Raw genomic sequence first — 27,304 nt, 5'->3', positions numbered from 1 at the left:
TCTGGCTTTCTATACCAAGGGCAGTAAATATGTTAGAAATCTGAGCAAGGACCCCCTCACTACTTTCTAACTGCTTAAAAGCCACCACTACTCTTACTCAAAAGATTGACGTGGACACAGCTAAACCCAAATCCTTGCTTGCAGGGAAAAGTACCCCAAAAAAAAGGAATCAATATCTTCAGACACCAAACTTCACCTCCTCCATTGACAGAGGCAAAGAGAATGACTGGGGGTTATGGGTAAGGGAAGTGACACTTAACAGCTTTGCTGTGGTGCTCTTTGCCTCCTCCTACTGACCAGGAGTGAATATCCCACAAGTAATTGGAATGACGTTGTTGACTCTCCATGTCTTAGGAAATAAAATTGGGTGTCATGTTCCTTTAAGTAACAATTGTTGAGCTTTATTTGGTGAAAGTATTTGATAGATAAATTGAAATTTAAAATGAAAGCGATTTTGTGTATAATATAGACCTCAGGTAGAAAGTGCCATGTGAATATAATCAGATTTTATAATTAGAGTAGACTCAACAATCATCAATGGTCTCAATAACTTCATCACGACGTGAGGGGGAAAAGTCAAGGTTAAAAGGATGTCATCAGCATATGTCTGTGGCCGACACTTCACAAATTATATTACTATTACAGATTTTGATAGCATGGGCCTCCATACTCAGGAGTCGGACAAACAAAAGAGGTGAAATGAGAGAACCCTGCAGTTTTCCGCTGGTTACAAAAAATGAATGTGATAATGGTATCATTAACATTCATTATAGCACACGGGGAATTGTAGAAAACAAATATTTTATCAATGATAGTTTCATTGAAACCAAATGGAATCAAAGACCAGTTCAGCTTATTAAACGCTTTATATCCGTCTGTCGATAAAAATATTGTAGGAATCTTAAAGAGACATTGTACATTAGATTTTTCTTTGCATAAATGTTTTGTAGATGATCCATTTATATAGCCTATCAAGGGGTGTTTTTGTAAAAATGTATAGTTTTCCTTATTTTTAAATAACTTTGTGCTGATTTTCAGACTCCTAACCGAACCCCAACGTTTTAGATGTATACTGATGTATACAGACTTCAAATTGCTTCTGTTTGTATAATGGGTCTTTTCATAGGCTGTCCCTTTAAGGGAATCGGCACATTTGATCAGAAGATTAACTTTATAGGTGTTATCCTTGGCCTTGGGAGAACAGTGTTTATATGAGACGCTAATATTTTTGCAAAGATCTTAATGTTTACATTCAGTAAAGCTGTAGTATTGGAAAATGAACACAGCCTAGGCAGGACTGTGATATGAGCTTCAATCATGTTTGATAGAAAAGTCTTGTTAGCATCAATTGAAGAAAATGACGTAGTGCGATGGGGAGCTAATTCAGATGTAAACATACGGTAGTACTGAGCTGTATAACCGTCTACTCATTTCTTTTATTAGCAGAACTTTTTGTCAATCTTTGAGTCTACATAGGGTACAAGGGAATGCCTGAGCCAAACTATTTTCAGACGCATTATTTTCAAAATATTATACCTTTATGCTTAAAGGAACAGTAAACACCTTGTATGTACATGTCGGGTGTGTTGCTATAGAATAACGTAATCTGCCAAGTGTAAACATTTTTAAAGCAAATTAAAGGGACAGTCTACTTGAAAATTGTTATTGTTTTAAAAGATAGATAATCCCTTTATTACCTATTCCCCAGCTTTGCATAACCAACACGGTTATATTAATATACTTTTTACCTCTGTAATTGTATCTCAGCCTCTGCAGACTGCCCCCTTATCGCAGTGCTATTTAAAAACTAGTATTTTAGCTAATCAGAGCTGGCTTATGTGTAACTCTACAGGAGTGAGCACAGTGTTACCTATATGGCACACACAAACTAGCACTGTCTTGCTGTGAAAAGCTAATAAAATGCACTGCGATAAGAGGCGACCTGCAGGTACTTAGAAACAGGCAGAGATTTAGAGGTTATAAAGTATAACAATATAACAATGCTGGTTGTGCAAAGCTGGGGAATGGGTAGTAAAGGCGTTATCTATCTTTTTAAACAATAAAAAAAAATCAAGTAGACTGCACCTTTAACATGCTTTTTTTTTAACACACCATTTGCCTTAATTGATGGAGCCTGCCCGAGCTTGAGTATTTAGACAATAAGGTTACTTGTGGTCACAATGTTAAAGGGGCACAAAACCCAATTTCTTATTTCTTGATTCAGATTTAACATTCAATTTTAAGCAACTTTGTAATTTACTCTTATTGTCAGTTTTGTTTCGTTTCCTTGGTATCTTTATTTGAAAAAGCAAAAATGTAAGCATAGGAGACGGCCCATTTTTGGTTCGATCAGCAAGCGCTACCCAGGTGCTGAACCAAAAATGGGCCAGCTCCTATGCTTACATTCCTGCTTTTCAAATAAAGATAGCAAGAGAACGAAGAAAAAATGATAATAGGAGTAAATTAGAAAGTTGTTTAAAATTGCATGCTTTATCGGAATCATGTAAGAAAAAATGAAATATATGTAACAGGGTTAGCCTTGAGAAGTCAGCAGGGTACATTTCAACTTCTGAGAATTAAAAAATCCTCACGTTTCAGAGATAAATTACATTAAATGGGGGCAAAATAAATAATGAATGTATACTTCAAAGCTGTTTCACTAAACATAACTAAACATTTGATATAACAATCTCAAGGTGTTATCTGTCCCTTTAAAATGTTTTTAGTTTTTAGCACCCATCTTTATGGAACATAATTTAACTTATTATAAATATACCAAATGGCTTTACATTGATGAAAGGCCATTTTGTATACAATTTTATCGTATTCCATAACTCCCTGTACTAATGTAGCAGAGGGTATGCCAGGAAATTATAAGGAGAACTCAATCAGTAATAACACTAGCTTAGGTATATCTAACCATCATGTCAGATATACTGTGTATTAATATAACAATCTAATGTCCTTGCATCAATGTAACCATAAAACACACAATGACATTCTGTCTAATGATTAATTTAACCTTAAACAAGACAACGTGTCAGTGTATAAAGTTACATTTATATAATAGGTCTCAATACTCCATCATTGTTTAGTTTAATCTATAGTGGCTTCTAATTGATTTCACTAAAAGAGACAGTCTAGACAAAATTTAATTTTCATGATTCAGATAGGGCATGCAATTTTAAGCAACTTTCCAATTTACTTTTATAACCAAATTTCCTTTGTTCTCTAGGTATTCTTTGTTTAAAGCAAAATCTAGGTAGGCTCATATGAAGATTTCTAAGCCCTAGGAGGCCGCCTCTTATCTCAGTGTATTTTGACAGTTTTTTACAGCTAGACAGTGCAAGTTCATGTGGGCCATTTAGTTAACATTGTGTTCATTCCCATGGAGTTATTTATGAGTTTGCACTGATTGGCTAAAATGCAGGTCTGTCAAAAAGAACTGAGGTAAAATCACAGAGGTAAAAAACTAAATTTATGCTTACCTGATAAATTACTTTCTTTTACGATATGACGAGTCCATGGATTTCATCCTTACTTGTGGGATATTAACCTCCTGCTAACAGGAAGTGGCAAAGAGCACCACAGCAGAGCTGTATATATAGCCCCTCCCTTCCCCTCCACCTCCAGTCATTCGGCCGAAGGTCATAGGAAGAGAAAATGAAAGGCTAAAAAGGTGCAGAGGTGACTGTTTACAAAAAATATAAAGAAAAACTGTCTTAAAAAGAACAGGGTGGGCCGTGGACTCGTCATATCGTAAAAGAAAGTAATTTATCAGGTAAGCATAAATTTAGTTTTCTTTGACAAAGATATGACGAGTCCACGGATTTCATCCTTACTTGTGGGAAACCAATACCAAAGCAATAGGACACGGATGAAAGGGAGGGACAAGACAGAGACCTAAACGGAAGCCACCACTGCTTGAAGAACCTTTCTCCCAAAGATAGCCTCAGAAGAAGCAAAAGTATAAAATTTGGAAAAAGTGTGAAGGGACGGCCAAGTCGCAGCCTTACAAATCTGCTCAACAGATGCATCGTTTTTAAAAGCCCATGTGGAAGCCACAGCCCTAGTAGAATGAGCCGTAATTCTTTCAGGAGGCTGCTGTACAGCAGTCTCATATGCCAGGCGGATGATACTTCTCAGCCAAAAAGAAAGAGAGGTAGCCGTAGCTTTCTGACCCCTACACTTTCCGGAATAAACAATGAATAATGAAGATGATTGACGGAAATCCTTAGTTGCCTGTAAGTAAAACTTTAAGGCACGGACCACGTCCAAGTTATGTAACATACGCTCCTTCTTAGAAGAAGGATTAGGACACAAGGAAGGAACAACAATTTCCTGATTAGTATTCTTATTTGAAACAACCTTAGGAAGAAAACCAGGTTTGGTACGTAAAACCACCTTATCAGAATGAAATATGAGATAAGGCGAATCACACTGTAACGCTGAAAGCTCAGAAACTCTTTGAGCAGAAGAAATAGCAACCAAAAACAAAACTTTCCAAGATAACAGTTTAATATCTATGGAATGCATAGGTTCAAACGGAACCCCTTGAAGAACTCGAAGAACTAAATTCAAACTCCAGGGAGGAGTAATAGGTCTAAATACAGGCTTAATCCTAGATAGAGCCTGACAAAAAGACTGAACATCTGGTACATTTGCCAAACGTTTGTGAAACAGAATTGACAAAGCTGAAATTTGTCCCTTTAAGGAACTCGCTGATAACCCTTTCTCCAATCCTTCTTGGAGAAAAGACAGAATCCTAGGAATCCTAACTTTACTCCATGAGTAATCCTTGGATTCACACCAATAAAGATATTTACGCCATATCTTATGATAGATTTTTCTAGTGACAGGCTTTCTAGCCTGTATCAAAGTATTGATAACTGAATCAGAGAATCCTCGCTTAGATAAAATCAAGCGTTCAATCTCCACGCAGTCAGCTGCAGAGAAATTAGATTTGGATGTTGGAAAGGACCTTGAATGAGAAGGTCCTGTCTCAATGGAATTTTCCATGGTGGCAGAGAGGACATGTCCACTAGATCCGCATACCAAGTCCTGCGTGGCCACGCAGGCGCTATCAGGATCACTGAAGCTCTCTCCTGTTTGATTCGAGCAATCACGCGTGGGAGGAGAGGAAACGTCGGAAACACATAAGCTAGGCTGAACAACCAAGGCACTGCCAAGGCATCTATATCAGTTCAGCCTGAGGATCCCTTGACCGGGATCCGTATCTTGGAAGCTTGGCATTCTGTCGGGATGCCATCAAATCCAATTCCAGTCTGCCCCATCTGAGAATCAATGAGGCAAATACCTCCGGGCGAAGTTCCCACTCCCCCGGATGAAAAGTCTGTCGACTTAGAAAATCCGCTTCCCAGTTCTCTACTCCTGGGATGTAGATCGCTGACAGATGACAAGAGTGGGCCTCCGCCCAACTGATTATCTTGGATACCTCTATCATCGCTAAGGAACTCCTTGTTCCCCCTTGATGATTGACATATGCCACAGTCGTGATGTTGTCCGACTGGAATCTGATGAATTTGGCCGAAGCCAACTGAGGCCATGCCTGAAGCGCATTGAATATTGCTCTCAGTTCCAGAATATTGATTGGAAAAAGAGACTCCACTTGAGTCCAAACACGCTGAGCCTTCAGGGATTTCCAAACTGCACCCCAGCCCAGAAGGCTGGCATCTGTTGTCACTATTACCCACGAGGGTCTGCGGAAACAAGTCTCTTGGGACAGATGATCCGGCGACAACCACCAAAGAAGAGAGTTTCTGGTCTCTTGATCCAAATTTATCTGAGGAGATAAATCTGCATAATCCCCATTCCACTGTCCGAGCATGCACAGTTGCAGTGGTCTGAGATGAAAGCGAGCAAACGGAACGATGTCCATTGCCGCTACCATAAATCCAATTACTTCCATACACTGAGCCACTGATGGCCGAGGAATGGACTGAAGTGCTCGGGAAGTATTTAGAATCTTTGATTTTCTGACCTCCGTCAGAAATATTTTCATGGCTACCGAGTCTATCAGAGTTCCCAAGAAAGGAACCCTTGTCTGTGGGACAAGTGAACTCTTCTCTATGTTCACCTTCCAGCCGTGAGTTCTCAGAAAAGACAACACTGTGTCCGTGTGCGATTTTGTCAGAAGATATGTTAATGCCTGAATCAGAATGTCATCCAGATAAGGCGCCATCACTATTCCTCACGGTCTGAGAACCGCCAAAAGAGACCCTAGAATCTTTGTGAAGATTATGGGTGCTGTGGCCAATCCGAAGTGAAGAGCCACGAATTGATAATGTTTGTCCAGAAAGGCAAACCTTAGAAACTGATGATGATCCTTGTGGATAGGAATATGAAGGTAAGCATCCTTCAAGTCCACGATAGTCATATATTGACCCTCCTGGATCATTGGTAAAATTGTTCATATCGTCTCCATCTTGAATGATGGAACTCTTAGAAATTTGTTTAGACACTTGAGATCTAAAATGGGTCTGAACGTTCCCTCCTTTTTGGGAACCACAAATAGGTTTGAGTAAAACCCCTGTCCCTGCTCCAATTTTGGAACTGGACAAATTACTCCTATAGTAGAAAGGTCTTTTACACAGCGTAAGAACGCCTCTCTTTTTATCTGGTTTGCAGATAACTTTGAAAGATGAAATCTCCCTCTTGGGAGAAAGTCCTTGAATTCCAATAGATAACCGTGGGTCTTTATTTCTAGTGCCCAGGGATCCTGAACATCTCTTGCCCAAGCCTGAGCAAAGAAAGAAAGAGAGTCTGCCCCTACTAGATCCAGTCCCAGTCATGCTGTCCTAGGCGCAGGAGCAGGCTTTTTGGATTGTTTACCCTTATTCCAGTTCTGATTAGGTCTCCAGACTGATTTAGATTGGGTAAAATTCCCTTCCTGCTTTGAGGAAGAAGAAGAAGCGGGGTGTCCTCCTTTAAAGTTCCGAAAGGAACGAAAATTATTCTGTTTAACCCTCATTTTAACCGACTTATCCTGAGATAAGGCATGGCCTTTACCTCCTGTAATATCAGAAATGATTTCTTTTAATTCTGGCCCGAAAAGGGTCTTACCTTTAAAGGGAATAGCTAAAAGCTTAAGTTTTGATGACACATCAACAGACCAAGATTTGAGCCACAATGCTCTACGTGCTAAAATAGCAAATCCTGCACTTTTTGCCGCTAATTTAGCAATTTGAAAAGTGGCATCAGTAATAAAAGAATTAGCTAGCTTGAGAGCCTTAATTCTATCTAAGATGTCATCTAATGGAGTCTCAACCTTAAGAGACTCTTCTAGAGCCTCAAACCAAAAAGCTGCTGCAGTAGTTACTGGAACAATGCAAGCCATAGGTTGTAAAAGAAACCCCTGATTAACCAATAATTTCTTTAGTAGACCCTCTAATTTCTTATCCATAGGGTATTTGAAAGCACAACTATCCTTAATGGGTATAGTAGTACGCTTAGCTAGGGAAGATATAGCTCCCTCTACCTTAGGAACCGTTTGCCATGAGTCCCGAATGGTATCTGATATGGGAAACATTTTCTTAAAATTAGGAGGGGGAGAAAACGGTATACCTGGTCTATCCCATTCCTTTCTAATAATTTCCGAAATTCTCTTAGGAACCGGAAAAACATCAGGGTAAGTAGGTACTTCCAAATATTTATCCATTTTACACAAATTCTCTGGAGGAATCACAATAGGGTCACAATCCTCCAGAGTCGCTAAAACCTCCCTAAGTAACAGGCGGAGGTGTTCAAGCTTAAATTTAAATGACATAGCATCCGAATCTGTCTGAGGTAAAACATTCCCTGAATCAGAAATTTCACCCTCAGACAGTAATTCCCTGACCCCCAACTCAGAGCACCTCACTTTACCATGTCTTCCTAGTATAACACAGGCAAAGAGAATGACTGGAGGTGGAGGGGAAGGGAGGGGCTATATATACAGCTCTGCTGTGGTGCTCTTTGCCACTTCCTGTTAGCAGGAGGTTAATATCCCACAAGTAAGGATGAAATCCGTGGACTCGTCATATCTTTGTAAAAGAAAGTATATTAATATAACTGCGTTGGTTATGCAAAAATGGGGAAAGGGTAATAAAGGGATTATCTATCTTTTTAAACAATAAAAATTCTGGACTAGACTGTCCCTTTAAGCCTATGAGGAATTACTTAGCAGATTGCAAATAGTTTATTTGCAATATAATATATATATATATATATATATATATATATATATATATATACATACAGAGTATATATATATATATATATATATATATATATATATACACACACACACATTACAGAAACTGCTATAACTCCCACACACTAGCTCTGATTTACCTAGCACAATACATTGAATTATAAAAAAAAAATATATGTTATGAATTCTCATTTTTATTGGCAAACGCTTTGCATTTTTTTTAAAATGGTCACTGCCAAAAAGAAAAATAACAATTTTAATTTTAAGCGAAGGGGAACTCTGAGGTTCCTGTGATATGCCCCTTATAAGCTGTTATAATACGCCCTTGTATGGAGTCAGCGAATTCCCTAGCAACTACCTGATTGGATACTTCCAGTTACCATCTAAGTGTACAACTAGTCCATGAATGTGAGTTTATTTTAAAATGTCTGAAACATGGAAACATCAAATACCATAAATAAAATACCACAAATAAAACCTCCATAAAAAACAGATGTTTTTTATTTTACAGTAAGCAAGTCATGCTTAGATTGTAAGGTCCCTAGGGGGCGGGGCCTTGTAATACTTCTGTCCCAACTCCTCTTGTCTATTTATTTTACCCCCTGTGTTGTGCAGCAGAATTTGTTACAAACAACAGTGATAATAATACAATTACAAATAAATACCTATTACAGATGTGAAGAGCTCAGGGGCAGAACTGCCAGCTGCCATGAAAGTAGCGCCTGCCACATCTTCACTGAGATGTAACCTCTGTGGGAAACCAGTAAAATAAAACATTTATCATTATGTGCATCAAATAACATCATCACATGTACAAAGGTTTATCACAAATACAGATTTTATTAAGTGACTATATTAAATATCTCTATTCACAACATATTACCAAAGGTCACATGCTCAACACACATTTGCAAAACTCATTAAAAGTAGTTCTTTTTTGATGAGACAAAATATTTTTTTTCTGTTAAAAGGATAGTAAACCCAATTTTTTTCTTTCATGATTCAGATAGTGCATGCAATTTTAAGCAACTTTCTAATTTACTCCTATTATCATCGTTCTCTTCCCATTTTTGGTTTCAGCACCCTGGCTAGCGCTTGTGATTGGTGGCTACATTTAGCAAACCAATAAGCAAGTGCAACCCAGGTTCTGAGTAAAAAATGGGCCGGCTCTTAAAGGACCAGTAAACACAGAAAATTTGCATAATCAACAAATGCAAGATAACAAGACAATACAATAGCATTTACTCTGAATTTCAAATGAGTAGTAGATTTTTTTCTAAAAAAATGTCAAAGTTATGTATATTTCCACTCCCAATGTACCATGTGATAGCAATCAGCGAATCACAAATGCATATACGTATAGTCTGTGAATTCTTGCACATGCTCAATAGGAGCTGGTGACTCAAAAAGTGTAAATATAAAAGACTGTGCACATTTTTTTTAATGGAAGTAAATTGGAAAGTTGTTTAAAATTACATGCTGTATCTGAATAATGAAAATTTAATTTGACCTGAGTGTCCCTTTAAGTTTACATTCCTGCTTTTCAAATAAAGATACCACAAGAACTAAGAAAAATTGACAATAGGTGTAAATTAGAAAGTTGCATCATGAAAGAAAAATATTGGGAATCTATAATGAAGCTTAAAGGGATATGACATTTAAAGAGACATGAATCCCAGATTTTCTATTTTGTGATTCAGATAGCGCATGCAATTTTGAAACAACTTTCTAACTTTCTATCCACTGTGGGGAACTTTAAAAATGCATGAGACAAGCATAAGGCTATCCTACAAACTAGATAAGTTTATACTGTTAGGTAATATCGGGCAGACGTGCTGGGCCTATGGCTCTTATCTGCCGTCAATATCTATGTTTCTATGTTTCTTACTGCTATTATCAATTTTTCTTCATTCTCTTGGTATATGTTGTTTAAAAGCAGAGACATAAGCTCAGGAGTCGGCCCATTTCTGGAAAACTATATGGCAGCAGTTTTTAAAAAAATATTATCCATTTGCAAGAGCACTAGTCATGTAGTGCTCCAGATGCCTAACTAGGTATCTCATCAACAAAGAATACCATGGGAATGAAGCAAATTTGATAATAGAAGTAAATTGGAAACTATTTTTAAAATTGTATGCTCTGTCTGAAGCACTAAAGAACATGTTTGGCTTTCATATCCCTAGAACTCCAAAAACTGCCCCAAGGTGCAAATCTCTATAACATTCTACACAGTGATTGATCAGTGCAGTAGCTCATATATGTTTAAAAAGTATTTAAAATGGTAAACAATAAAATTTCTAGGTACATAACATTTAGAGCCAACCCCAACTTTCCTGAAGGTATCTCTTCTGAGGTGTTTTTAAGATGGGAGAATAAATTGATTAATACCGATTTTAGGTCAATCAAATCTCATCAAGATCTGAAAGTTGAATAGGACTTAGAGAATCATGATTTCTTCGCCTTACAAGCCAGACACTATGTATTAATTATCTTTCCTATATATAGAAGGTATGAAGAGGACTGGTATCCCTTATACTCGTGTTTAAACATTTATAAAAAGGGTAACCATCACATATCATATTGGTACAAGACTTTGCTACAAAAAGATGGAGAAGAAACCATCTAAACCCTAGCAGAAAAGTGGCAAGATACACCTTATTTAAATAAAGATAGTAGTATGATTAATCTAAGTATCTCTAAGGCTGTATCTACCTCACTGTCAATTATCTGGAAAGAGTCACATCTTAAAATTCTTGACAAAGCTTATTTGACTCCGCTAATACTCTCAAAATGGAACGAGGAAAGAGCTAATTGCTCCAAATGTGGCTTCCCTAGAGCGGATATTTTACACTATTTTTGGTCATATCCAAAAGTAAATTCTTTCTGGCTAAAAGTAGCCTTTTGACTTTCTAGTAGATTAAGTCATAGGATAGAATTTGATATCTTCAAGGTAATTTTTCATTCTTATAAAGTACCTAACAGTATTAACTTTAATTTAATTAAAGGGACAGTCTAGTCCAAATCAAACTATCATTATTCAGATAGGGCATGTAATTTTAAACAATTTTCCAATTTTACTTCTATCACCAATTTTGCTTTGTTCTCTTGGTATTCTTAGTTGAAAGCTAAATCTAGGAGGTTCAAATGATAATTTCTAAGCCCTTGAAGGCTGCCTCTTAGCTCATGGCATTTTGAAAGTTTTTCACCACTAGACGTTGTTAGTTCATGTATTTCATATAGATAATACTATGCTCACGCACGTGGAGTTCCTAGGAGCCAGCACTGATTGGCTCAAATGTAAGTCTGTCAAAAGAGCTGAAATAAGGGGGCAGTTTGCAGAGACTTAGATACAAGATAATCACAGAGGTAAAGAGTGTATTACTATAACTGTGTTGGTTTTGCAAAACTAGATAATGGGTAATAAAGGGATTATCTATTTTTTAGAACAGAAAATATTCTGGTGTAGACTGTCCCTTTAACACAGTAATCGTTCTGGTTAGACATCAAATTCTGAAGAACTGTAAATCCCGAAAATCTCTCAGACTCAAGGAGTTTATAGATAAAATGTATCGCCAAATTACTTTAGAACAAAATCTAGTTGATACACAATCAGATTCGAGTGTGCAAAACTTTATTTAAAAAATGGGAGGATATAATCAAAGCGTTTTCCCCCAATATTCAAAAACATATACTCTACCCTTTCAGAAACCATATTATTCTAACCGAGCCAGGATCCTTTTCTCTTTTATTTGAAAGAGAGGGAAGTACTGCCCAGGGAGGGACTAGTAGTTAGTTTTGTTTCGTTTAATTAAAGAAGAAGGTAAGAAAGATGGAAAATCTTAACTCCCCCCACCTCTTTTTGTCCCCCCTCCCCGTTCCTGTTCAAACCATTGTGCTTGCCACGTGCTCAAACCCTGACTGGCTCGTATCTTGATCACAAGCTATTATGACGACATTACATTGAGGTATGTATATGAAAGTTGAAATAGTCGAGATAAATATATACTTTAGAAAAATTTTGAAATGATTTATACAATTTTTTTTAATGTCACTTGCAAAGCAAAAACTTATTTGAATTGTAATAATGTTCTTTTTCTGTGACTCTGCTCTCCTAAAATTACGATAATTTTTTTTTGTGCTGACAAATTGTATTGCGACACTTTTATACCTAGGTTATTGTTGTGAATCTGATTTATATAATTTTGCTAGGATGTATTGTAAAGGGAATCTTAATTTGTAATATCGTCTCTTGCATGAGACCTTGGGGCATATCTATCAAGCTCCGGATAGAGCTTGAGGCCCCGTCTAAAGACTGCTGCTCCATAACCTGTCCGCCTGCTCTGAGCAGGCGGACAGACATTGCCGCAGTTCAACCCGATCGAGTACGATCAGGTTGATTGACACCCCCCTGCTGTTGGCCGCGATTCTGCAGGGGGCGGCGTTGCACCAGCAGCTCTTGTGAGCTGCTGGTGCAATGCTGAATACGGTGAGCGTATTGCTCTCCGTATTCAGCGAGGTCTGGCGGACCTGATCCGCACTGTCGGATCAGGTCTGCCAGACTTTGATAAATAGAGGCCCTTGTCTTTTTAAGACTCTTTTTAATTTTCTATCAAATTGTATGCTTGAATCTTGATCATAAGCTATTATGGCGACATTACACTGAAAAAAACAGGGAGAAATGTGAGATAGGTAAAGGCTGATTGGCGCGTTAAATATAGCTGTCAATGCTGTATCAGGTGCCCCTCTGTAAGGTCGACTGCACAAGCTGTTAAAGCTCCAATATAGAAAGGGTACTGAATAGCTCACACTAAAGATATTGTTCCGTGGTAAATGTGAGCTGGATGGCACACGGAGAGTGTAAAAGTCACTTGCACAGGCAAATTTATAAGTTCAATGTAATGCAATGACATTACACTGATACATGTATATGAAAGCAGATATATTCAAGATAAATACACAGTATACTCTAGAAAAATGCTTGAAATGATCTGTATAACGTTGTTGATGTCACTTGCAGAGTGACTTATTTGAATTGTAATAATGTTCTTTTTCTGTGACTTTGCTCTTGCAAATTTCTGATTATTATTATTATTTTTTTTGCTGACAAATTGCACTGTGACATGTATATACCTAGGTTTTTGCTGTGAATTTTATTTATATAATTTTGTTAAGATGCCTTACACAGGGAATCTGTAATAAAGTCTCTTGCATGAGACCTTGTTCTTTTAAAGGGACAGTAAAGTCAAAACTAAACTTTCATGAGTCAGATAGGGCATGTCATTTTAAACAACTTTCCAATTTACTTTTATCATCAAATTTGCTTTGTTCCCTTGGTGGTATTTTTGAAAAGCTAAACCTAGCTAGGCTCAAACTGATTTCTAAACAGTTGAAAACCGCCTCCTAGCTCAGAGCATTTTGAAAGTTTTTCACAGTTAGACTGTGCTAGTTCACATGTGTCATATAGATAACATTGTGCTCACTCCCGTGAAGTTATTTAGGAGTCTTCACTGATTGACTACACTGCATGTCTGTCAAAAGCACTTAGATAAGGAGGCTGCCTGCACAAGCTTAGATACAAGATAATCACAGAGGTAAAAAGTATATTATTATAACTGTGTTGGTTATGCAAAAACGGGGAATGGGTAATAAAGGGATTATCTATCTTTTTAAATAAGAACAAATTTGGTGTAGACTGTCCCTTTAAGTCTCTCTATATATAAAACAAAATATTTAAAATGGTCATGTAATTAACCGCATTTATTGTTTTTGCACTGCTGAGTATTTCAAATTCAATGTAAATTCATTTAAGTTTGCTGTATACACGGCAAACACTCTGGGAAATTGGGAACAAGCCCATTTTGCAGAGATAAGCTTCACATGAATGTACAAAACAGAGCAACGAAAGCCAAACTTTGCATTCTTTACAAGGGTAGACCAATACATTAAATTATTAGACACATTATTAAAAAGAAAATGTTTCAAGGAGATGGACTGTGCAAGTCATCTGCTGGTGCTCAACAATTTCAACACTTTTTGTAATGGTAGATCATTACTTTGCACTCAATAATTACAATACAGACTATTAGAACATTGTTCTTGGTCTTTAAAAGAACAGAAGAATTAAATGTGCTCTACTGCTATGTTTTGTATGTATGTGCCGTCCAGGTTTAAATAAAGTTATTAAAAGTGTTATCTATTATTTAGTCCTCCCTTAAATTAAACGATATCTGGAGGATTCAGAATCCGCATACTTAAAGGGACACTGAACCCAAATTTGTTCTTGTGATTCAGACAGAGCATGCAATTTTAACCAACTTTCTAATTTACTCCTATTATCAAATTGTCTTCATTCTCTTGGTATCTTTATTTGAAATGCAAGAATGTAAGTTTATATGCCGGCCCAGTTCTTGCTGATTGGTGGATAAATTCAACCACCAATAAACAAGTGCTTTCCCAAGAAAATTTGATAATAGGAATAAATTAGAAAGTTGCTTAAAATCGCATGCTCTATCTGAATCACAAAATAATTTTTTGGGGGTTCAGTGTCCCTTAAATGTTATACATGTCTATCTAAATCATCTGCCTCTTTGTCCAGGATTGATTATTTCTTAGTAGCTGATATCTTAATGAGGGAAGGAACAACTCACTAATCAATTAACCAATGCATATAATAGATATCTTTAAAGAACAATTGTTCTAAATATATACAAGCAAAACGAGAAAGGGATACATTTTTTTTACAAGAAGCCATATAAGAGGATATAAAAAGCAGGCAGCATCTTGGCTAAGGTAGTAAAATCTGTATAAAAAAAACCAAACAATATAATTCTTACAATAAATGTAGGAGATTCGATTACACATGATCATGATTAAAAAAATGACACCTTCTACAAGTTATTTCGGGAAATGTATAGGGGTAGTAAGATAGAAAGCATAAAAAAAGATCTTTTCTGGGACACTCTCTCCATCCCTAGTTTATCGGCAGAACAGATTGAAAGTATCAATCAACCAATTACAGAAGAAGAGGTTGAGTTAACAATCAGAAAGATTAAAGTCAACAAGGCCCCTGGACCAGATCAACTACCAGCAGAGTTCTACAAAATATTAAGCAAAGAAATCTTAAAAAAATTGACAAAGCTGTTTAATTATTATTACTCTGACAGAGGAACAATGTCCAAAAACTTTACCAGAGCAGTAACCATTATGATACATAAGAAATGTAGAGACCCCAATCAGCCAGACTCCTATAGACCAATTTAACTGCTTAATACAGATTACAAGATTCTAGCTACAATAGTGGCAGAAAGACAAGAAAATATTAGGTAATATTATACTCTTTAATCAGGTGGGTTTTATGAATGGTCGGAGCTCTGTATTCAATATCCATCAAGCTTGTATTATTCTTGAGCACTTCAGGAATTATAGTGACAAAAATAATGAACCCAATCAAGATGCAGTAATGATAGCCATAGATGCTGAAAAAGCATTTGATGCAGTGCAGTGGGATCATTTGTTTACATCTCTAATAAAGTTTGGCTTTTCTGGGTCTTTCATGAATTATATTGGATCAATACATAATAACCCGATTTCTGTGATTTCAGTTAATGGCATAGAATCCCCCGATAAAAATTGGAAAGAGGAATGAGACAGGGCTGTCCAATATCGCCCCTCCTGTTCAATTTATCTATTGAATCATTAGCTATAAAAATCTGTCAGGATTTACAAGGTTTTTTTTTGTAAAAATATAGAGGAAAAAATTCTCTTATACGCAGATGATGTGTTAATTTTTCGGAGACATACCACGCAGAATATCCCTAGATTAATGGAAATAATAGATATATACAGTGCTTTTTCGGGTTATAAGGTAAATATTAACAAAACAGAGCTTCTATGGTTAAAAAATAAATAGAGACTCTATAACTTTAAGTCCCTTTAAAGAAGTGGAAAAAATTATCTAGGTACATGCCTCAGTAAGAATCCTAAAGATTGGTATGATCAGAATTTTAAGCCAATATTTCTAAAAATACGTGAACATATCAACGCTTGGAAACATCTTTCACTAGCTCTAACAGGCAAAATTAATTTAATTAAAATGATTTTATTCCCAAAAATCCTATATAAATTACAGAATTTGCCCTTACTGTTAAAGAAGGCAGATATCAAAGCTTTTAAAAGAGATCTGACTATATTTATAGGTGGTACAAAAAGTAAAAGAATGTCATTAAAAATATTAATGCAACCTAGAGACCGAGGAGGATTTGCTCTTCTAGATTTTGAAAAATATAACTTAGTCTATCTAGTCAAAATAGCTGTTGAATGGATTTTAGATACTGAATATAACACAACAAAAATTCTAGAAGAGAGTCTAGTTAAACCCTTTTCCTTAAAAGCCTTATTACATGCAAAAGGAAAAGATCTTCCAAAAGAGATTAAAAACAAAAGTACCTTTACGGGATCATCAAAGCTTGGCAGCAATACTGCAAAAAACATAATTTATGTAAGAACTTACCTGATAAATTCATTTCTTTCATATTAGCAAGAGTCCATGAGCTAGTGACGTATGGGATATACATTCCTACCAGGAGGGGCAAAGTTTCCCAAACCTCAAAATGCCTATAAATACACCCCTCACCACACCCACAAATCAGTTTAACGAATAGCCAAGAAGTGGGGTGATAAGAAAAAAGTGCGAAAGCATAAAAAATAAGGAATTGGAATAATTGTGCTTTATACAAAAAAATCATAACCACCACAAAAAAAGGGTGGGCCTCATGGACTCTTGCTAATATGAAAGAAATGAATTTATCAGGTAAGTTCTTACATAAATTATGTTTTCTTTCATGTAATTAGCAAGAGTCCATGAGCTAGTGACGTATGGGATAATGACTACCCAAGATGTGGATCTTTCCACGCAAGAGTCACTAGAGAGGGAGGGATAAAATAAAGACAGCCAATTCCGCTGAAAAATAATCCACACCCAAAATAAAGTTTAAATTATAAGCAGAAGATTCAAACTGAAACAGCTGCCTGAAGTACTTTTCTACCAAAAACAGCTTCAGAAGAAGAAAACATGGTAGAATTTAGTAAAAGTATGCAAAGAAGACCAAGTTGCTGCTTTGCAAATCTGATCAACCGAAGCTTCATTCCTAAACGCCCAGGAAGTAGAAACTGACCTAGTAGAATGAGCTGTAATCCTTTGAGGCGGAGTTTTACCCGACTCGACATAAGCATGATGAATTAAAGATTTCAACCAAGATGCCAAAGAAATGGCAGAGGCCTTCTGACCTTTCCTAGAACCGGAAAAGATAACAGACTAGAAGTCTTTCGGAAATTCTTAGTAGCTTCAACATAATATTTCAAAGCTCTAACAACATCCAAAGAATGCAATGATCTCTCCTTAGAATTCTTAGGATTAGGACACAATGAAGGAACCACAATTTCTCTACTAATGTTGTTAGAATTCACAACCTTAGGTAAAAATTTAAAAGAAGTTCGCAACACCGCCTTATCCTGATGAAAAATCAGAAAAGGAGACTCACAAGAAAGAGCAGATAATTCAGAATCTCGTCTGGCAGAAGAGATAGCCAAAAGGAACAAAACTTTCCAAGAAAGTAATTTGATGTCCAACGAATGCATAGGTTCAAACGGAGGAGCTTGAAGAGCCCCCAGAACCAAATTCAAACTCCAAGGAGGAGAAATTGACTTAATGACAGGTTTTATACGAACTAAAGCTTGTACAAAACAATGAATATCAGGAAGATTAGCAATCTTTCTGTGAAAAAGAACAGAAAGAGCAGAGATTTGTCCTTTCAAGGAACTTGCAGACAAACCTTTATCCAAACCATCCTGAAGAAATTGTAAAATTCTCGGAATTCTAAAAGAATGCCAGGAAAAATGATGAGAAAGACACCAAGAAATATAAGTCTTCCAGACTCTAATATATCTCCCTAGTTACAGATTTACGAGCCTGTACATTCGCCCGGATGTAACGTTTGGCGGCTGAGATAATCCGCTTCCCAATTGTCTATACCTGGGATATGAACCGCAGAAACTAGACAGGAGCTGGATTCCGCCCATACCAGAATTCAAGATACTTCCTTCATAGCCAGAGGACTGTGGGTCCCTCTTTGATGATTGATGTATGCCACAGTTGTGACATTGTCTGTCTGAAAACAAATGAACGATTCTCTCTTTAGAAGAGGCCATGACTGAAGAGCTCTGAAAATTGCACGGAGTTCCAAAATATTGATCGGTAATCTCACCTCCTGAGATTCCCAAACCCCTTGTGCTGTCAGAGACCCCCAAACAGCTCCCCAACCTGTCAGACTTGCATCTGTTGAAATTACAGTCCAGGTCGGAAGAACAAAAGAAGCCCCCTGAACTAAACGATGGTGATCTGTCCACCACATCAGAGAGTGTCGTACAATCGGTGTTAAAGATATTAATTGAGATATCTTTGTGTAATCCCTGCACCACTGGTTCAGCATACAGAGCTGAAGAGGTCGCATGTGAAAACGAGCAAAGGGGATCGCGTCCGATGCTGCAGTCATAAGACCTAGAATTTCCATGCATAAAGCTACCGAAGGGAATGATTGTGACTGAAGGTTTCGACAAGCTGATATCAACTTTAGACGTCTCTTGTCTGTCAAAGACAGAGTCATGGACACTGAATCTATCTGAAAACCTAAAAAGGTTACCCTTGTCTGAGGAATCAATGAACTTTTTGGTAAATTGATCCTCCAACCATGATCTTGAAGAAACAACACAAGTCGATTCGTATGAGATTCTGCTAAATGTGAAGACTGAGCAAGTACCAAGATATCGTCCAAATAAGGAAATACCACAATACCCTGTTCTCTGATTACAGACAGAAGGGCACCGAGAACCTTTGTAAAAATTCTTGGGGCTGTAGCTAGGCCAAACGGTAGAGCCACAAACTGGTAATGCTTGTCTACCATTTTGAATGTTGATATCCTTACATAACGATTCAATATTTTTAGATCCAGAACTGGTCTGAAGGAATTCTCCTTCTTTGGTACAATGAAGAGATTTGAATAAAACCCCAGCCCCTGTTCCAGAACTGGAACTGGTATAATTATTCCAGCCAACTCTAGATCTGAAACACATTTCAGAAATGCTTGAGCCTTCGCTGGGTTTACTGGGACACGGGAAAGAAAAAATCTCTTTGCAGGAGGCCTTATCTTGAAGCCAATTCTGTACCCTTTTGAAACAATGTTCTGAATCCAGAGATTGTGAACGGAATTGAACCAAATTTCTTTGAAAAAACGTAATCTGCCCCCTACCAGCTGAGCTGGAATGAGGGCCGCACCTTCATGTGGACTTGGGAGCTGGCTTTGGTTTTCTGAAAGGCTTGGATTTATTCCAGACTGGAGATGGTTTCCAAACTGATACCGCTCCTGAGGATGAAGGATCAGGCTTTTGTTCCTTGTTGTGACGAAAGGAACGAAAACGATTATTAGACCTAAATTTACCTTTAGATTTTTTATCCTGTGGTAAAAAAGTTCCTTTCCCTCCAGTAACAGTTGAGATAATAGAATCCAACTGAGAACCAAATAATTTATTACCCTGGAAAGAAAGGGAAAGCAAAGTTGACTTAGAAGACATATCAGCATTCCAAGTTTTAAGCCATAAAGCTCTTCTAGCTAAAATAGCTAGAGACATATACCTGACATCAACTCTAATGATATCAAAGATGGCATCACAAATAAAATTATTAGCATGTTGTAGAAGAAGAAGAATGCTATGAGAATTATGATCTGTTACTTGTTGCGCTAAAGCTTCTAACCAAAAGGTTGAAGCTGCAGCAACATCCGCTAAAGATATAGCAGGTCTAAGAAGATTAACTGAACACAAGTAAGCATTTCTTAGAAAGGATTCAATTTTCCTATCTAAAGGATCCTTAAAGGAAGTACCATCTGCCGTAGGAATAGTAGTACGCTTAGCAAGAGTAGAGACAGTCCCATCAACCTTAGGGATTTTGTCCCAAAATTCTAATCTGTCAGATGGCACAGGATATAATTGCTTAAAACGTTTAGAAGGAGTAAAAGAATTACCCAAATTATTCCATTCCCTGGAAATTACTTCAGAAATAGCACCAGAGACAGGAAAAACTTCTGGAATAACTACAGGAGATTTAAAAACCTTATCTAAACGTTTAGATTTAGTATCAAGAGGACTAGAATCCTCAATTTCTAATGCAATTAGGACTTCTTTAAGTAAAGAACGAATAAATTCCATTTTAAATAAATATGAAGATTTATCAGCATCAACCTCTGAGACAGAATCCTCTGAATCAGAAGAACCAATATCAGTATCAGAATGATGATGTTCATTTAAAAATTCATCTGAAAAATGAGAAGTTTTAAAAGACTTTTTACGTTTACTAGAAGGAGGAATAACAGACATAGCCTTCTTAATGGATTTAGAAACAAAATCTCTTATGTTATCAGGAACACTCTGAGTATTAGATGTTGACGGAACAGCAACAGGTAATGTAACAGTACTAAAGGAAATATTATCTGCATTAGCAAGTTTGTCATGACAAACAGTACAAACAACAGCTGGAGGAACAGATACCAAAAGTTTACAGCAGATACACTTAGCTTTGGTAGCTCCAGCACCAGGCAGGGATTTTCCAGAAGTATCTTCTGACTCAGCTTCAACGTGGGACATCTTGCAATATGTAATAGAAAAAACAACATATAAAGCAAAATTGATCAAATTCCTTAAATGACAGTTTCAGGAATGGGAAAAAAAATGCCATAGAACAAGCTTCTAGCAACCAGAAGCACAAAATAATGAGACTTAAATAATGTGGAGACAAAAGTGACGCCCATATTTTTTTAGCGCCAAAAAAGATGCCCACATTATTTGGCGCCTAAATGCTTTTGGCACCAAAATGACGCCACATCCGGAACGCCGACACCTTTGGCCCAAAAAAGTCCGCGCCAAGAATGACGCAATAAAATGAAGCATTTTCAGCCCCCGCGAGCCTAACAGCCCACAGGGAAAAAGACAAATTTTGAAAACATTTAGAAAAAATGATTTATTCATATGCATTATCCCAAATATGAAACTGACTGTCTGAAATAAGGAACGTTGAACATCCTGAGTCAAGGCAAATAAATGTTTGAATACATATATTTAGAACTTTATATAAAAGTGCCCAACCATAGCTTAGAGTGTCACAGAAAATAAGACTTACTTACCCCAGGACACTCATCTACACGTAGTAGAAAGCCAACCCAGTACTGAAACGAGAATCAGTAGAGGAAATGGTATATATAAGAGTATATCGTCGATCTGAAAAGGGAGGTAAGAGATGAATTTCTACGACCGATAACAGAGAACCTATGAAATAGACCCCGTAGAAGGAGATCACTGCATTCAAATAGGCAATACTCTCCTCACATCCCTCTGACATTCACTGCACACTGAGAGGAAAACCGGGCTCCAACCTGCTGCGGAGCGCATATCAACGTAGAATCTAGCACAAACTTACTTCACCACCTCCATAGAAGGCAAAGTTTGTAAAACTGATTTGTGGGTGTGGTGAGGGGTGTATTTATAGGCATTTTGAGGTTTGGGAAACTTTGCCCCTCCTGGTAGGAATGTATATCCCATACGTCACTAGCTCATGGACTCTTGCTAATATGAAAGAAATGAATTTATCAGGTAAGTTCTTACATAAATTATGTTTTTTGCAGTATTGCTGCCAAGCTTTGATGATCCCGTAAAGGTACTTTTGTTTTTAATCTCTTTTGGAAGATCTTTTCCTTTTGCATGTAATAAGGCTTTTAAGGAAAATGGTTTAACTAGACTCTCTTCTAGAATTTTTGTTGTGTTATATTCAGTATCTAAAATCCATTCAACAGCTATTTTGACTAGACAGACTAAGTTATATTTTTCAAAATCTAGAAGAGCAAATCCTCCTTGGTCTCTAGGTTGCATTAATATTTTTAATGACATTCTTTTCCTTTTTGTACCACCTATAAATTTAGTCAGATCTCTTTTAAAAGCTTTGATATCTGCCTTCTTTAACAGTAAGGGCAAATTCTGTAATTTATATAGGATTTTTGGGAATAAAATCATTTTAATTAAATTAATTTTGCCTGTTAGAGCTAGTGAAAGATGTTTCCAAGCGTTGATATGTTCACGTATTTTTAGAAATATTGGCTTAAAATTCTGATCATACCAATCTTTAGGATTCTTACTGAGGCATGTACCTAGATAATTTTTTCCACTTCTTTAAAGGGACTTAAAGTTATAGAGTCTCTATTTATTTTTTAACCATAGAAGCTCTGTTTACCTTATAACCCGAAAAAGCACTGTATATATCTATTTCCATTAATCTAGGGATATTCTGCGTGGTATGTCTCCGAAAAATTAACACATCATCTGCGTATAAGAGAATTTTTTCCTCTATATTTTTACAAAAAAACCCTTGCAAATCCTGACAGATTTTTATAGCTAATGATTCAATAGATAAATTGAACAGGAGGGGCGATAGTGGACAGCTAATTACATGAAAGAAAACTACAGTTAAATTGCATGGTTTAAAATTATCTAACAATTATTGGTTTTCCTCTATTCCCGGAAGCATTAGGATTGGCAGTGTTTCATAGATGGAAAAGAAAGGGGTTGATATAGGTTAGTCAAATAATTAACTTCACTGATCCTAGGTCACGGGTCAAAACCTTTGAGAATATAAAATCTGAGTTTGATATACCTAGTAAATACTTTTTTGCCTTTTTACAATTAAGAAATCTGGCTAATAATCTTTTACATACGCAAGGTATTGATTGGAGCTGGTCTACAATTAATGAATACTTGAAAATTTGTAACAACGGAGATTACTCTATTAAATGCTGGTACAGGAAAATAGTAGAAGAGAGGGCCAACTTAATCTCCAATTGTTAGTAAAAAAAATGGCATATTAAAGGTTTCTCAGAGTGCAACGAAGAATTAATACAAAATAGTCTCAGAAGAATAGATAAGATAATCATATCCAGTAATTATAGAGAAGCACATACTAATCTACTCCACCAAACATATCTCACTCCTGCAATAATGGCGAGATAGGGGGAAAAAATTAAAGATAAATGCGTAAAATGTTCTAGCAGAGGTGCGGACATTCTCCACTATTTCTGGGAATATACAATGGTTAGACAATATTGGAATAAGGTAAGCTTTTGGCTGTCAAGAATCTTAAAAGAGGATATATTAATCCAGCGAGATACAGTTTTTTTCTTATTTCAAACAAAAATCAGAGTTAAAGAAAAATTATTCATAGAAATGGCTATTGTAAAAGCCAGGTTTCTGTTACTAAAATTTTGGATTTCTAAAAAAACTCCATCTATAGCAGAATTTAATAAACAGATATTCAACCAAATGATCGCAGAACAATGTATGATAGAGCATGATAAAGTCAAAGAAATCAAAAGATTTTTCAAGAAATGGGATGTATTTCTTCAATCACTACCACTTGAAATGCAAAAGAAAATTATATACCCTCTGCGATCTTCTGAATATGTAATGAATGCAATACTAAGGAATGAATTACCTATTATATTATAGCCCCTACTTTATATGGTTATGATAGAATGGGAGAAGGCTGATGAATTACCCCTCGTTTTTTTTTCTTTTTTTCCCTGGCTCTATGTTTTTTTGTTAAAAATATACGTCTGCAGAAAGGTATCCAATCTAAGATTATTTAAGGCAAAAGGGGAGACAGTGGCACAATGTATTACCAGGAAAACCCAACATCCTGAAATCGGAGCCGGCCACAAGGTAGTAACCCCTGAGGCAGTGGCGTCACTAGGGGGGTGCGGGCCGCACCTGGGTGACACCCTCCAGGGGGTGACACCAAAACAAATTTTTTTTATTATTATTTTTTTTTACATTTTATTGAAATTCAAAGAAATACAATGTTGAGATGCATAGATTATTTTATTAGAGGGTGGCATTTGTGAACATTAGTGGGACTGGGGAAGTTGTAGACACACAATTTTTTTGCCCCTTGAGCCAGTGCTGCAATTTCAACAAATAGTTTTCCCGGCTGCTTTTGCTTGTTTGTACTTTGCTCCTCCCCTGCCCAATTTCACTATGAATGTTGTGGGTGTGCCGTGGGGCTTTCAAAGTTGCGCTGCTAGCCTAAACTTGCATGCCTATCTGTGCTCACTGCTCAGTGACATGGGGCCCAGGGCTGTGCACTGACAGACTTGGAACAGAGTCAGAGAGCAGAATTTTCATAGTTTGCGTGCCTAAACCTTTATTTTAGAGTGCTCTGTTTATCTTTCATTTGATGTTCTGCTGAGCCAGGGAGCAGCTCTAGGCATGAGCTTCATAATTAATGCAGTGCAGTTTACATATTTTGTATGTGTGTGTCTGAGTTTTTGTGTGTCTCAGTGTTTTTGTGTGTGTGTGTCTGAGTGTGTTTCCGAGTGTTTGTGTGTGCATCTGAGTATGTTTTTAAGTGTGTCTGAGTGTTTGTATGTGTGTTTGCCTGTGTTTTTGTGTGTGTCTGCTTTCTGGAGGGGGGGTGACACCATGACTTACCGCACCGGGTGACACCAACCCTAGTGACGCCACTGCCCTGAGGAACCATAGGGATACCTCATACGGAGAACCTGTACCCAAGGAAATGCAATCACAGCCACATCCAAAATGTTGTGGACACTGGACGTTCGCTAAGCATCCTAGAAACAGAGAGCATATTTCTTAAAGGCTCGAGGGACAACACCCCAAGTCCAAAAACTAAGGAGCTGTCTTAATTAAGGTCAGCTCCAGGAAAAAACGGAGACAAACACATTCTCCAGAGCCCCAAAAAATATGGGAGCAGACGAGAAACAGTAGGAGGAAGAAAAAAGGCCGCAAATGCCCTAACCTCTTGAACAGATGACCCCCCAACCAGCCCCAAGAAGGGGAAAAGAGAAGCCTAAGACACCTTGACCCCTTAAGGAAAAGTTACTATCCTCAAGGCCTAAAAAAATACATTCAATAAGAATACCATAAAGGAGATAAAACAAATCACCCCAACCTGGTACCCCATATGTCCAAGGAGTTATCTAAACCTCCAGTCCCATTGGGAATGGATAACCCTAGCTTCGGGGCCAAAGGACCTCCGGAACCCCCAGAGTAATCTTTAGCAGGATCTGCTTCTGGAACCCCGCCAACAATCAGGAACGGGACAATGAGGACTGAGTACAATCCCTCTGATGCCCCACCCAAAAGAAGAAACGAAAACCAACCTGACATCTAGGAACGAAAGGCCTCCTCTACCATGTTTTAGCCCTGCAAGGGGCAGAGCCTCAATTTTTTTGAAAACTCATGAATGTTCCTCTCCATGGAAATCTTTAGCAAAGGCGAAAGCTTTATTCGATCTGAAGAGAAACCAGAGTATAACTAACTCCTCATCCGAGTGAGCAACTCACCACCCAACCAGGACAGCCAGTTACACAAGCACCACGTGGATGATATAGACCTTAAGGAACAGAAAATAGTGCCCGACCAGGACCAGCCTGCTACATAGGGCACTCAGAACTGACCAAGGTCCCAGAAAAATCTAAACCCCAATAGGAATCGACAAAAGGAACTATAGACATAACAATGTACTAACACCTTAACATGCAACTTCCGCGGAAGTGCCCAAGCCACCACAAATCGCTAGTATCAAATTCCAGAGAAGAAATGTTTCCCAACGGAAATTTTAAAACAGACATGAGCTTCTCAAAAATAAATAAAAATACATCCTACCGGATCAAAGAAAAAGAGGGCAGCACCCACAGGTGAACACTCAAGAAGAATGGGCACACTAACAGGACCAGCCAATCAGAGACCCCAATTCTCCCAAATCTCAGAACTGGAATAAGATAACCCCCAAAAAAAAGTAAATTAGAGACGACAAGGAGATTAACTGCATCCGCCCCGCATCTAACCCAGCTTACCGCCTGGAACAGAAGACTGAGGATACCTCAACCCATTAGGATTGGGATCCTCCAGCACCGCCAAAACATGCCGCAGTAGGACACAAAGGCGTGCCAGTCTATAACAAAAAGCAAGACTTGCCTCCGCTGGCGCAACTGACGACCCCGACGGTTGGGACCCTGAAGCTTTAGAGGAAACCACTTCCCCAGATGGCAGATCTGACCCAGATGATCCCACGCCTGACGAGCCCTGGTTAACAGAACACGGACAGTATCTCATCAACACCTCCCTCCCAGGAAGATGTAAAAGTGCCAACACCATAGATATGGCCATTCAGAACCGTGCCATAACCTCTGGAGGAAACAAGCTGCCTTCCGGAGAAGGGGTAACGGCATTAGAGACACCTGCTTGTGTAGCTAAGGAAGGGATCTAGGGCACGCGCCTCACGGGATGTGGGATCCCCAGGGGCAGATGGCTCGGCAGACTCGAAGTTCCCTGTTGCAGGAGAAGAGAGCACTCTAAAGCGGCATTCAGAACATAACTGATGGGCATGTATTACCCAGAAGTAGAATCTGAATCAGAGACATCCGTCTCCAAAAAATCTGAATCCTCCATAACTTGGATAGAAATTATGGATAGAAGAAAAATAAAAATGGCACTTTACACCCCCAATTCCTGGGGCATTCACCACCTCCTGTGACCCAGAAAACTAGCGAAACAGACACTCTCCGTCGCCATGCGGTGAGGAATATGGAAATGGATTGCAGAATGTGACCACGCCTAGTCACAAGGTACACCATGCTGGCCAGAGAAAAGCATGCCAAGGCCACAAGAGACGCGCAGCCTGACAAAAAAAAAAAAGCATTTATGTTCTGATATAGCCACGAGCCCAAGTGTCACTACACATTAGCAGATAGAATCACATAACAAACATGATTAAAGTCCCCCTGTTCAATAACCCCCCCCCCCCAGGACATATTAACTCTTGATTCCATAAAGATAAAGGAGTCCCACTGAGACTCTGACTTTTTTGTTTACATTACATTGACACATCGAAGTAAATGAAACGATCTTACCGGAATCTACACCGTGGAACAGGAACACAGCCCTTCAAGTGTGACAGATAGTAGCCTTGCTTCTGACATG

The 27,304-nt window shown here is 37.8% G+C and overlaps 1 protein-coding gene and 1 non-coding gene across 2 annotated transcripts in view; both read right to left on the bottom strand.

The window, feature by feature from the left end:
• Positions 1-27,304, bottom strand: part of SLC24A3 (solute carrier family 24 member 3) — a 905,365-nt gene that overhangs the window by 217,074 nt on the left and 660,987 nt on the right. The window contains exon 5 of the mRNA XM_053712005.1: positions 8,878-8,962. Coding sequence (XP_053567980.1) covers positions 8,878-8,962 — 85 coding nt within the window. The remainder of the gene's footprint in view (positions 1-8,877; positions 8,963-27,304) is intronic.
• LOC128658558 (U5 spliceosomal RNA) lies at positions 25,522-25,634 on the bottom strand. The gene has a single exon (XR_008402237.1). It is a non-coding gene; the product is annotated as a U5 spliceosomal RNA (small nuclear RNA).

This window comes from Bombina bombina, chromosome 4, assembly GCF_027579735.1.
Source record: "Bombina bombina isolate aBomBom1 chromosome 4, aBomBom1.pri, whole genome shotgun sequence".
In the NCBI taxonomy this organism is placed as follows: Eukaryota; Metazoa; Chordata; class Amphibia; order Anura; family Bombinatoridae; genus Bombina; species Bombina bombina.
Note: the sequence above shows the minus strand (reverse complement) of the source record. Positions and strands in the feature narration are given on the sequence as shown.